Here is a 14,182-nt window from a genome sequence, read left to right on the forward strand (position 1 = left end):
ATGTTACCTTATTTTACCCATCCTTTAGGCAAACAACATGACAACATCTAGGGTAAAAAGGCAGGAGATAATAAAAAGATTAAACAGATCTTGTATTGCACTATTTTAGCTTGTGAAACCTTTTACATATGACAAAGATTATGAACATTCATGTAATTCATTTCCATAGACTTAGAATGTGAGCGTCTAGAGGGAATTTCACCAAGCAATCTCACTTCTGAAAAAAAAAAAAAGGTACTTAGAGCATTCACTTTTAAAAAAAAAAAAAAAAAAAAAAAAAAAAAAAAAAAAAAGGCTAATAAAGTTTTACAACACATCCTATGTAAGCAAGATGCATAATTCTTTATTTTTTTCTACTTTGCAATGCTCTGCTAGAGAAGACAGTGATGTATTTTAATGGATTTCAGAAATACAGTTTTAGAATACTAGAGCATGTACTTAAATAAAAAGAAAGATTCAAGAACCTTCAAAAAAATTTCTTCCTCAACTATAATTAGCTCAAATACAGGTATTTTCAATTATATGTGCAATGACTTACTTCACAGAGCACAACAAATGATTGATGAATTCAGAATTAAACTAGATGGAAGCTAAGATCCTGGCTAAAGTACTTCTGTTACCGTACAAACCAAGATATAGCTGCACATCATTTAAGTGTCCACTCCTACTTACACTGAAGTTCATAGAATAACTGCAAAAAATATTAAGTGACAGAATGGTAGTCTAACAATTCCAAACAGCAGCAGTTATCTATCACAGTAAGAAACATCAAATAGCAGAATATTAAGTATGCTATCATGCCCCTGAAACCCCCTCTGCTCATGAGAAAATGAGCTCTACTCTAAGAGCAAGGCATTGCTGTGGAAATGCAAGGAAAAATTCCAAATTTTCATACCTTCTTGCCTTAAGAAGCTAAGTAGCAAAACCAAGCCTGATAACTGCATCATTACCCCTTGATTACACTGAGGAAAGCAATTAAACATCTAGTAATATTCAGACTCTTGCAATTATTAGTAGCATTTGTCTTCCCACTTATGCCTAGAAAGCTAAAGTTTCTTTCAAAAAATACGATATCCTATTATATACCTATCTCTACTAATTTTAAATACCTCTCTCAAATCCAGCCTCACAGGTCCATAGCTAGACTCAGCAAAATTTCTTTACCAACATATCTCTAAAATGACATTTTAGCCTATAGCAGGTTTTACAGTTAAAAACATGAATCAGAAGATAAAGCTAACTGAACAAATTCCATCTCCAAATCCTTTTCCCATTTGGAAAGTGGTAGTTTGAACACTGCCAATACAATTGCTAAATGATTAAGTTAAAAATCATATGCAACCAAAATGATTTAGTGACTAGTTATTTGTAGAGAAATCTATAATGTTACTGCTTAACACATCAGTACAAACTTCACTAGCTCTTGTAGTTACACTGCATTTATTAGTCTTATTATTGGTATTGGATGAGGGAGATATTTGCTATAAGCACAAATGAAATCTAATAAGCAATTTGTAACATTGTTTTAGTTTTTGCAGAAGGTGACCTTCTTCATTAAGATATCCTTACTGATTTTAAATATTTTATTAAGTAAAAAGTGCATARGAATAGTATACTAAATAACCAAACCTAAGAAATAATATAGATCTGCTGCACGTACCGAGTCGAAAGRGAAAAAAATTACTCCTTATACAGTTGCTTACCATACAAAAAATAGTCATATGATATGAGAAACTTTCATTTAAAAGATGTACTTCAGAATCTCATGTGMATGGGTAAGTAATTAGTTTTTAAATACTATAGATGACTACTATAATACAGCAATATTTTCTCCAAATAAGAATTTAATAATTAGAATCTCAGAAATATCAAATTATGGATAAAGAACCCATTGAACTGGAGCATGACAATTGCCTATAGTCTAGTGATAACAAGTGATTATGTTCTGCATGGCAATAATCTAAGAAAGTAAGATAAAAGCTTGGTCCTTCAGATGAAATTTCTTAAAACTATTGAGGAAACACAGCTCACATATCACGAGCTCAAAATGAAGTTTTGGCAAAAACAGCTAATCCTTGGATGCATCCGCACAGTGAACTAGAGCAAGGAAGAGATTTTACATCTACCTGTACAGCATACTGATGAGACTAATGATCAAGTACCAAATGCAGTGCTAGAGTCAACACTGTGAAAAATTTCAGAAGTTTGAAATGCTACAGCAATGGTAACAAAAATTATTCAAATATCAGCGAAATTAACTACAGTGAAACACAACTACCTCAAACTTTTAGCTTATCAGAAAGATCTTATGAAGTTTAACTACTTTCAATGGAAGAAAATACCATGCACTACCAGATGTTGAAATGAATAATAGATTATTCTCGGACAGTAATAGATTATCATCAGATAAAGAAAGCAATGGGAAATAGGAAGGAACCCCAAATGGAAGCAGTAATCAAACTTAATTAAAAAAATTGTTGAAAATAATCAATCAAATAAAACTTTTAACGACAGAGTAGCAAGAAAAGTGATAGCTTCCTCACACCTTGACATTTTCATATCAGATTCAGATGTCTTTCTAGAAAACACACTTTATTGAAACAACTTATTGGGCTCTACTATTAAAGAAATAATAAGCAATTTGTAATTCTCTGTCAGAGGTCTGAATAGATGATCTAAATGTACTTTCTGGTATTAAGGTCTAAACTAACTAAACACTGCTGTATAACAAGCAGGTGTAACAACCCCAATATTTAAAGATATTATGTCTCATTAAGACATAATTATGAGTTACTTCAGTTACTCCCATGTTTATGAAACTAGTTCAGCTGAAATTTCTCATGAATTATTTTTACACTTTTAGATTTTTTTAGTTAATTTTAACATCAGATCTACTAAACAGAAGTGCACTGTTTAAATGTATATTAAAAATTGCAACCAGAAGTCACTGGAATATCAAGAAACAGWATTAAGAACAGGAAAACTTTCTTTTTCCCCCGACATGAGTTTTTTCACTTGCCCACTTGGCAGCTGGGCATTAAATTATTGAGAAAAAACAATTATCTCAATGAGAGTTCAGTAATACAAGGAGTCTAGTCAGGAGAAATAATAAGACAGAAGATACGACTGAAGGATGAGCATTGGCTTCGGGAACTGGAGACTAGAAACTAAAACTGGAGTGAGCAGCTAAGTAGGAGGACAGGGAGAAATCTGGAACATAGAAACAATAGAGGGCACTTATTAAGTAAAACAATATTTTGCTCTTCGCTGAAGAGTTAGGAGAGGGTATTAATCACTTCAATTAAACAAAAAACAAATTGTGATGATATCAAGTTCTGCTTGTTTTTTCAGAGCAGGATGACTGAAAGCATGAAGTGYTTTCTAAGTGGTAATGATCACCTGAAGACCTTTTCCCTTTACTGTTATAATTCTCAGATGACACTGATACAAAATGTTCACTAAAGTTAACAAGCAAAAAACCTTACATGTCTAAAACATACTATCAGAGTTGTGAATGTGTAAAGGTAATACTTACTTGGTATGTGTCCCATAGCCTGATGGTACACCGTAAGGGGACTTCCCTCATCAGCAAGTTATTCATCCAACGGAAAGCAAATTGCAAGTATTTCACTTCATGCTGATCCAAGTGCCTATGAACTTGTTCTGAAGACAGAATAAACASGCATTTTCTTCAGTCCATAAATATTAAATTCACTGTCCAAAAAATAAAACACTCTTCCCATCCCAGACAGATAAAATTTGGTGGTGCAYACACATTCTTACAACTAAATGAAAATCTAAAAAGTAGAAATGACTAATTAAACATTACACCGGATCTAGTTTTCTGCCTCTAGATGGCTTAAACAATTAAACAACTGAACAACTGCTCTCAGCTGTGCTATTTTAAATTCTGTTACTGTTTGAAAGCCGAGATAATCACCTGCATGGGTTATTCCTATAGCTAACAGAATTAATATATCAGTGTAACTTTTATATGTCAAGCAGAATTCCCCCCCCTCCCAAAAAAAAAGGATCAAAGACATCCTGTTAATACATTTTAGTTAAGAGACTTAAGTATTATAACAGCATGATGTAAATTACAACTACAGTAGACAAAAAAAATGTTAATGTCTACTTTGGATGAACATACGACAAGGACTCYACGTTAAAGCCTAAAGAAAGCCTTATTCCTTTACATAAATTTATTTACATAATATATTCTTCGGAGATTTTGCTACCCATATCATCCTTCATCCTCATTCACAGAAAATTTGCTGCTAAAAAGGGAATACAAGCTGAACTTCCAAATTTTTCATTTCACATTGTTCAAGAAGAACTAAGAAGGCACTAAAAAAAAAATAAAAAGAAGAAGAAGAAGAAGAAGAAAAAAAAATGTAGTAGTACTGTCACAAGGAAGCACTGCATAAAGGTTAAGGTAGTATAAGTTAAATTATACATTACAGCAGGTGGTTAAAGACTTTTGGGAAACATCTGAATCCTTCTAAAAAACACATTGGTAGTTAGTCTGCACAACCAAATTTGCTTCCTAGAGCCTCTAAGTTGAAATGCAACAGAGAATAAAAGAGTGCTCTGAGTATGCAGCACAAACCTAGGGAACAAAGTTTCACTCAATTCAACTACTATTAAATTTTAGCTTGTCTCTACAGAATTGTAGGGTCCAATAAAACCAGCCTAACAAAACACTACTTTTRGTTATTTAAAATTTTGTCAGACTTTAAAGACCTAGAGTGAAGTTATTCACTCGATATTTTCTCAAGATAGTTTGTGTGGATATAGGAAAACAGAATAGCAACAGTAAGTTGCACCAAAGTCCATCTTGTGCAACATAGCAACATGCCCTTATGGCCAASAAGGCCAATGGTMTCCTGGGGTGCATTRGGAAGAGTGKTGCCAGCAGGTCRAGGGAGGTGATCCTGCCCCTCTRCTCAGCCCTGGGGAGGCCTCATCKCGAGTACTGTGTCCAGTCCTSGGCTCCCCACTCCAACAGAGACATGGAGCTACTGCAGAGAGTCCAGTGTACGGCTACAAAGATGATCAGAGGGCTGGAGCACCTGCCCCTATGAGGAACGGCTGCGAGAGCTGGGCCTCTTCAGCCTGGGGAAGAGACGACTGAGGGGGGATCTGATCAATGTGYWYAAGTACCTGAAGGGGGRGTGTCAAGGGGACAGGGACAAACTCTKTTCGGTTGTCCCACGTGACAGGACAAGAGGCAATGGGCACAAACTGAAACACAGGAAGCTCTGCCTGACCGTGAGGGGSAATTTCTTCCCTGTGAGAGTGACTGAGCACTGGCACAGGTTGCCCAGAGAGGTTGTGGAGTCTCCTTCTCTGGAGATCTTCAAGGCCCAGCTGGACGCAACCCTGTCTAACATGCTCTAGGTGACCCTGCTGAGCAAGGAGGTTGGACTAGATGATCTCCAGAGGTCCCTTCCAAACTTACTGATTCTGTGATTCTACGATTCTAACATCCTGTCTCCAGCAGTGCCTAAACCCAGATGCCTGCCAAAGTTTGCAAAGCAATGATGTTTCTCCAGTACACTCTCACCCTCTAATCACCTTTGGCTCAGGACCCTTCAGTCAATTGTGGCATCTTTTCTTTCTTTAAAGTAGTATGCTTCTGTATATAAACAGAGACAACTATATAAAATTGTTTACRTACTTCTTACAATTACCTGTTACTTCTCCTGTGAACTTTTAAAAATTGTAATTATATATAAAGATGTGTGAATCATCTTTAAATGATTTCATTTCTATATGTAACCCATTCCAAGTAATTAGAAATTGCTGCTATATAATAGACTGAACCACCACTCCTATAGGATGTGAAAAAGTAGAGAACAAGGGCAGAAAGGTAATGACTGTGTGTACTTTTAAGGGATCTCATCAACCCCTGCATAATCCCTCTCCTTCTCAGTCGCTATGCGTACAAGTACAACTGCATTACCATTGCATACTGTGCCTATAAACTTGCATTTAATAGTTTTAGAAGAAAGAATGGTGTGATCCATGTTCCCCTATCCATAATAACCCCCACTTTTCAGTCCCAATACCCAGTGACTTTCATCCTTTCTCTACAAACCTAATGTCCTTGCATCACCTTCTCCCCTTCTTTCCTGGGCTCCCCACAAGCTCCTCAGCTCATGCACTCCAAGGATCTAGCTGTAGCCAGCCCTCCAAAAGGAACAGCTACCTGCTGGCCTTGCTCTGCAGCCCTTCCTCAGCAGCATTACTAACTTGGGTCACTTTCTTCTCTATCAACAATTGAGCTGATAAAAGYTGTGGAATTCCGCACGGTTAGAGCTTGTTGTCCCTCTGTAAAATGCTAAGGCAGTAAGTTTTCAGCATGAAAAGTTACTGGAAGGAGGGACAGGTATGGTAATTGCATATGCCCTGTTACCTTAGAGAAACAGACTTAAAAATAGATCAAGGCAATTTATACTTAAAAGTGCGTATTTTGAAGAGAGTACAAGCTTCAGAAGTTCTTCTATTTTCATTTTCCACATGGTTAGATGCCTTCACGCCTCACAGCCACTAACAGCTATTCAGGCAAAGTGCAGAATTACTACCATGCATCTGCATTTGCTCAGGCAAATTTACCCAAAAGTTTAATATGCTGAAGTGAGATACTATGTTAATGTTATCTTAAAAATATCAAATTTAGATACCTATATTGCAGACTACTAATTAGATAATCCACTACACCAAGCAGGATACAAAAGGTCAGCTTTATTTTTAACAGAAGCCTTAATTCTCAAATACTACCTAACACTTTTGTTCTTCACATAGCAGAAACAAATCACACTTGATTACTCACAGCCATTTAACTTAAGTAACGAAGAACAATAAACTGTGTCAACTGTGATATTTCAACTACAGTTTTTAATAGCCTTAATTAATTTTTTGAAAGTTGCTTTCTGCTCTATGTTAAAAACCAGTCTACTAAACTCTATGCGTTATATACAATTGATACAAGACTGGAATACAAAATACATTGACTTTCAGGCTCATTCTTTCTACTTTGTAAGTAATTGTAAGTAGAAGCTATTTTACTGATAAAGGTAATTCTCAATTTAAATTTTCCATTTCTGGACATAAGTATGTATATGCAATGAACAAGCAAGAGATAATTACTGCCAACCTCCAGACCTCAAGTATTTTTCATGAAATACTTATACTGCAGTTTCTGATAATAAAATTATGCTACGGTTTTTAAAAACACAGTCTTTATAAAAAATGCAAAAGAATCAAGAATTTTATTTAACACGTTTCCCAATAGTTTCAATAAATCTATACACAAAGAAAATTTTGGTGAAGTAGATTGTCTGATTAATATAAAATACACGCATTCTGAAGTACTGTATCACCAGAAGAACTTAAATATTTCGTGTACTACATAAAATGCTTTTATAATTATTCAGAATTTGAGTAAATTAAGAGCGGGGAGATCACAAAAGTCACAAAATTATATTACTACATCTATCATCTGATAAATCCAAGAGGAAAAATGAAAAGAACCTGGTACAGACTGCCAAGGATTAAACTTATTATTATTATTATTATTATTGTGTAAACAGGACAACACACACTTCCACAGTCAGATATTCATTAATCTAACAAGGGCTAAAAGTTTCTGACATAGCAGAACATTGCAAAACTTTAGGCCTGCACAACTTCCACTTCAGCATGAGCCCGTGATTTTACAAAGAAAGAAGCGGACTTAATCTTCTTAGCTTCCATCAACTGCTYTCAAGAAAAATGAGGAAAGTTTGAGACTCTAGTAACTGCCTCTAAGAAATATTACGAACCTCCAGTTACTGGCAAAGCACAAGATTCTAGCTACCAGAAGGATGGGAGACTACAGCGGATTACTAATAAGATGCTACAAGTTTTTACTACGCTATTTGCATAACAGTTAGCCCTAAAAAGTAAGTAAGGAAGTATCTCTAAAACCGAGGTGCGTAAATATGAGGGATTTGTAGAGAGTGTAGAGACATATCTTACTACTAGAATGAACACTGATTTCATATGAAAATATTTTCATTAGTGTCTTATACTGACATCCAGGATGACTTGGATCTTTAGCTTCTTAGGTGCACTTGACAACGCTGAGTTTTTATCATCAAAGTATTTGAGGTCACTTTTCTACATCAACATATTAAGGAAGCCTATCTGATCCTTCCTTTAACAAAAATAAATCAAGAAACAAACTTGTGACAAGTTTGAGAATTAAGATAACCAAAATTCTGTTAAGAAATCAATTAAGAATGCATATTCCTGGATTTTTTTTTTTTTAAGAAATTCTACATTAAAAAAAAAAGAAAACCTTTTGCCCTGTGTAAATCCAGAAAAAAAAAGAAATAAATGTATTTCTTTAGAGTCAGTTTAATCAGGGGKTCTATCAACACTAAAACATTCTAGCCTATAATAATTTACTGAATGGCAGCAAGAGTGATCACAATCTGGATATCCTAGCTGTGCATTTGCATTATTTAATATCTTTGGAACACTTGAAATTAAACTTAGGTCTGAGTATAAAAAACTATACCTCATTGGAAAATAAATACACCACCTACATTTACCTTTTCCTACATATACATTCTCAGGTATGCATATAATTCCAACTAAATACTAACATAGGAATTTATATACACACAAAACTATGAAAAAGCTTGCCTAAACTTGTCATCTAAAGAAAATAAAATTTGATTAGTATTAACAGCAACATTATAAAATTTAACAAAAGTCTACAGAGCAAACATGCAATCGACAAATAATGTGGCTCAGACGGAGTTGGTATTAGCCAATGCCTACTATTTCAATCGCCTACTCTTCTAGTATCTAGTAATTCAGTATTTTCAGTTCTATTGGCCATCTTTGTTACATAGATGCAACTAAGACCAAAATATTTAGAAATGGAATATAAAAAGGTGAACATTGTCATTCCCGATTGATTAGCCTGTAAATGTTGGCTGCTATTCAAACTGTGGTAAGTGATAGTTTAATACAGGCAGAATGTAGTTGGGGGGGGGTGGGAGGAGAGTAATCCTGGAAGGATGCAGTATATCCAAAGTACTCATGTTCCTTCCCCTCCTTCCCTGCCTTTTTCTTTTTCCAAGTTTGGAATCTCTAACCTTTTCTAGTTTTACATTTTATTTTAAATATAGATAGATGATAGTTTTCTTCTTCATCTATTTTATCACATGGAATTTGTAAGTGTTACAAATTCTAGAATGTAACTATACATTTGTTTAAAAGTATATTAGCAATTACAGACATTTTGCAAATTCTTGAATTATTGCTCTGTTGGCACATGTACTTCACACCTTCATTTAAAAAAAGATAAAATATTTTCCTCTGCAACTTTAAACCTATATAAAATGTTATCACCTTTCAAATTCTGGATTTTAACAACATAAACAAAAAATATAGACAAAATGCTGTAGCTGTCCATAAGATTTTGAACAGATACGTGATACAGTTGTAAAGCCTCTGTACTGAAAACTGAAAAAAGAAAATAATTACTTGTAATTTACATGAAAAGCAGTAGAAGTAACAGAGTTTTCTTTTTCAAATACAACAGAAAATACCCTGAAGGAATCTGAGATGAGAATGAAATGAAATACACTGGAGAATTTGAGAATAGGATGAAAGGGACAAGAAGAGGAAAATTGATAAAGAATTTTTTTTTAAGTTGAGTACTCAGCCTTCAAGTATTATACTATAATACAGTTAAATATAGCAAGCACATCTCAGAGATGAAAAATTTTTCAACCAGATACAGTTTTTTTTCAGAGATGAAAAGCTTTTCAACAAGATACATTATTTCACCTAAAAAAAATACAAACAGTTTTCTATTTGTACATTACTGAGAGTATATGCACGTGCTAGAGGCAGTCCCTGTATAGCAGTGCACACGCAGTGCCCATGCCACCTCCTTGGCTCTGTGCCACACACAAACATAAGGGGACCTTGTATGCTTTCTAGTCTTCATTCTCTCAACTGCAAAAAGTGTCCAGGAATGCTAAAAACAAACAAACAAACAAACAAACAAAAAACGCTAAGAATGAATAGCAAATGCACACACAGATAATTTATCTGTATCTACAGAAAAATTGTAGAGAGTGTGTTTTTGAGCACCACTCCAAATAAAATATATGTACGCATACCTATATACACATATGCAKTTTTTCCAACGCCACTATAGATGGCAAAACAATCACTGGATCATACAACCGAATGAACGCTCGTCCAAGCCAAGCACTGTGTTCTGAATGCCCGAAGCATTATCCAGCTGTTGCAAGGTATGAATTCAAGTTTTGAATGACCACCCAGCAGGTGCACGAAGYAAGTGTTAGTCCACAACACCTCTGAGCCATTGCAGAGCCTTGATTGTTTATGAAGGCTCCCATTTGAGACAGGCAACAAGTGCTCATACAGTCAATTATCTGGTTTTACAGTCTCTGTTCACAAAGCCAATCCCTTATAACTTCTCATTCACAGACATGAACAAACATAAGAGATCTTTACCAGCTTCTTCTCCTGTGTAAATAAAATGCCAGAGTATGCTTAACGGAWAGATTTGCAATGAGGCTTTGCCTCTGGAAATCTGAAAAGATGAACAAGCATTTTAATTTTAATCAGATTTCCTTCTTAGGGGATTATGAAAAGTTTGGCAGAAAACTCTACAGAAGGTCTGGCATGTCTTGCTGGCCACCGGAACAAGCTAACCTCAAGGTAACCGCACCTGGAAAGGGATGTGGCGCACTGCATTGTGAACAGGCTGCCTGAAGCAGCTCCACCTGCCCATTGACGGCCYTAAGGCCTTATCTGACAAAGCTCCTGAGAGGCAGATGTCCTCAGACCGGCTGCGCTTTAACAGGAGCACGATGGTCTCATGACACCTTGACGCACTGCTCTGCGCGTGAACAGAGGTCTAGAGCTCCCAGATCACCAAAACGAGCTCTCCAAATAGGAATATGATAAGTATCTGTTATTGATCTAGTTGACAGAAGTCAGGTAGAACACATTCATATGCAAACTTTGCTTAACATTTGCTGACAACAGGGGATGAACTTTCTAAGGAAAGCTGATTAGTAYATTCACAAAATGGAAAACACATAATCAGAAGTAAAACATGGTACATATTCATTTCAAATCATATAGGTAACTTCTTGGTCCAGAACAATCATGCAGAAACTCATTTTGACACTGAGCCAAGACTGAAATAGGAACACCTCTTTCACCAGTAGAATGCAATTTTGCTGGATATTCTGGAAGAAGGAATATCCAAAATAACCAATTTTTTGTACTAGATTTGATGAGATCAGGTCATATTTGGAGTATTTTGTATTCTGTGAATCACCATATTCAATTAAGGTGTTCTGTAGGACATCACAAACCTGATTACAAAGATGTTCCAGTCAGTACATGAAGTAGGCACGTTCAAAAAAGATGTGAAACAGCCTCCCTTTTGCAAAGACTACATTGCTAGTATCAACATCGTTATCTTGAACTGGAAATGGAAGTGAACTGTTTCAAGATAGATTTTTTTTTTTTTTTTTTTTTTTTTTTTTTTTTTTTTGTGTGTGTGTGTGTGTGTGACAGAAAACGCTCATTAGAAAATTCTGAACTCTGTAATTGCCAGAGTATGTGTAACACTCATCTGCTGGTTAAAAACAGCAGCTAAATGAAAACAAATGGAAATGGTAGAATTGGAAGGTCTAGTATAGTCCAGTCCTGYGAGATTATATCTAGTACAGACTAATTAGAAGCAATCAACTGTTGTGTAAAATACATTAAAAGGGAAGAGGGCAGAAGCATGCAAAGGAAGGAAGAGGAGAAAGAATTGCATTAATTTGAAACTTCTACAACATTCTCAAAGGTTTATTTTATATTGCAGGTAAGAATAGTATGGCAAATGAATCCAATTGGCAGTATCTGTTAAAGCATCAGTATTTGCTCTGGAACTTCTGAAGCTTGTAGCAACTCACAGACATTACACGCAACCAAAGTGTAAGTATGAGAAGAATGTGTTCTACATGAAATACCTGAAAAAGCCCTAAAATTAAGAATAACTTTTAAAGYATGAAAACATCCAGTTTGGATACTGAAAAGGTCTATTCCAGGTCCCAGCAAGTGTAAGATTAATCTCATAGGGGAAAGGRAGTTCATTTTTCATTAGACCACAGGTCCAGCTCATTTACATGAAAGTACAGTGCCTTGATTTTGTAAAAATTCAAGTTTTAGGTTAGAAAGGTGAACCAGGGCCCCCATTACCATGAAAAAAGTGAGAAAACACTATTTAAAATGCTTCTTTTGGTCTTGMTGGACTACTCATGACTAGAGATCAGACATCAGTAACAGCACCAATTTCATTTACAGAATGACTTGAGAAAATAAGAAAACTAAAAAACACCAAGGTGACAGCTTATAACATTACTATGATTTTTAAATAAGTAGTAACAAACTCATAATCCTTTTCCATTGTTGCACAAATATTAAACAGTTTTTTTTACAACTGAAAATCATGACAAATAATTAAAATAATCTTTCATCTTGCCTTTCCATTCTTTCATGTACTTTAAATGCTAGTCAGTGATATTCACRCTATCAAAAAGTGTGAATCAAAACATTCAAGAAACRTTTTAATCATGAGTTGCAAAATGTAAGTAATTCATAAGCTATTTTGATTTAATTATTTGCACAAAAATGAAACCAACAAGGCAATTTCTCATATAGCTTATAGATAAAAATAAGTTATTCCCCAAAGAATGAAATGCAAGATTAKAGTGATATAAATTCTATAACTTTTTAAAAGACTTTTCTTTCCTTAGAGCAGTAATTATAGATTTATAGCCAGAAGGAACCATTATGGTCATCTGTTCTGACTTTGTGAATGATACAAAGCACAGAATATTTTCTGCAGAAAATACTATGCATCTCCTCTGTTAAATACTTTCAGCTTCTATAAATGTAAAATACAAGTTTTAACAAGTCAATACATATTTAACTACATTTATCAATATTTACATGTATTTTATTGTAAACATAAAAATACTAATWGTTAAAATTATCTGAAATACAATTAACCTAAGAATTTCTGAATGATAAACAGGAAATATTTATATAGAGAAAGAAGAAAAGTAAGTGTACTGCATCTTCATGAAGATGAACACAATTCTTTGAGGACAACAMAAGAGTAACTCCTCTGATACCAACCCAAAATGAACATAAAAAAGGAGCCAACCTCTACAATCCAGCTAGATACAATCTTGGAATTATATAAGCATATGGAAACCCCAGAAAGCAGCACATAATTAAAATTATAATTCTCCTTCTAAAACATAMCAAGTTAATACAAATTTTATTCAAGGTTTACTAACTGCTTGCTCTGAAACATCCTTCTGTGTACAATCACTTGTCTGTGAAAAGGCTTCTTCAGAGAAAACACTGAGAGATCATCTGTGTTTTTTATTCGTATTTTTTTAAAATTTACAGAAATTTCTGAACTTAAAGCCATTTTATGCTGGCAGMTTGTTCTTTCAAAACAACATAATTCCTGGTGTTAAAGTTTTGTTGTTGTTCCTGTTGTTGTTGTTTTATTCCCCAGTAGTATGAGGTAGTTTATATTCTTCTTGGAAATTTGGACAACAGTATATGGAAGCAGAAAAGAAATAGGAACATTAATTCTCCCTGAACATAGGAGTATTTCAGCAGCCTTTAGTCTCTAAGAGAAATGACTATACAATGTTAGTTCATTAAAGGTTGATGYRATGAGGAAGGCTAAGGTCCATTTGGAATTAAATCTGGTAAGTGATACCAAGGACAACAGGAAGGGCTTCTTCAAATACATCAGCAGCAAGAGGAGGACTAGRGAAAATGTGGGCCYGCTYCTGAATGGGGCAGGGGCCTTGGTGACAAAAGATACAAAGRMGGCAAAATTACTGAATGCCTTCTTTGCTTCAGTTTTTACTGCTAAGGGCAGCCTTCAGTAAWCCTAGACCCTGGAGACAAAAGAGAAAGTCTGGAGAAGGCTGGTCGAGAAGGATCAGGTTAAGAGATCATTCAGGCACACTTGACATCCATAAATCCATGGGCCTGGATGGGATGCACCCACAAGTGCTGAGRGAGCTGGCAGATGTTGTTGCCAAGCCACTCTCCA

At 35.0% G+C, this 14,182-nt stretch overlaps 1 protein-coding gene across 1 annotated transcript in view; it reads right to left on the reverse strand.

Moving 5' to 3' along the window:
* The window catches only part of TBC1D22A (TBC1 domain family member 22A), a 193,118-nt gene that overhangs the window by 74,474 nt on the left and 104,462 nt on the right, over positions 1 to 14,182 (reverse strand). Inside the window, exon 11 of the mRNA XM_085326332.1 lies at positions 3,536 to 3,663. Within this exon, the coding sequence (XP_085182458.1) occupies positions 3,536 to 3,663 (128 nt within the window). The remainder of the gene's footprint in view (positions 1 to 3,535; positions 3,664 to 14,182) is intronic.

Source organism: Rhea americana, unplaced genomic scaffold (genome assembly GCF_003343005.1).
Source record: "Rhea americana isolate MKP2758 unplaced genomic scaffold, rheAme1 scaffold_1, whole genome shotgun sequence".
Taxonomy (NCBI): domain Eukaryota; kingdom Metazoa; phylum Chordata; class Aves; order Rheiformes; family Rheidae; genus Rhea; species Rhea americana.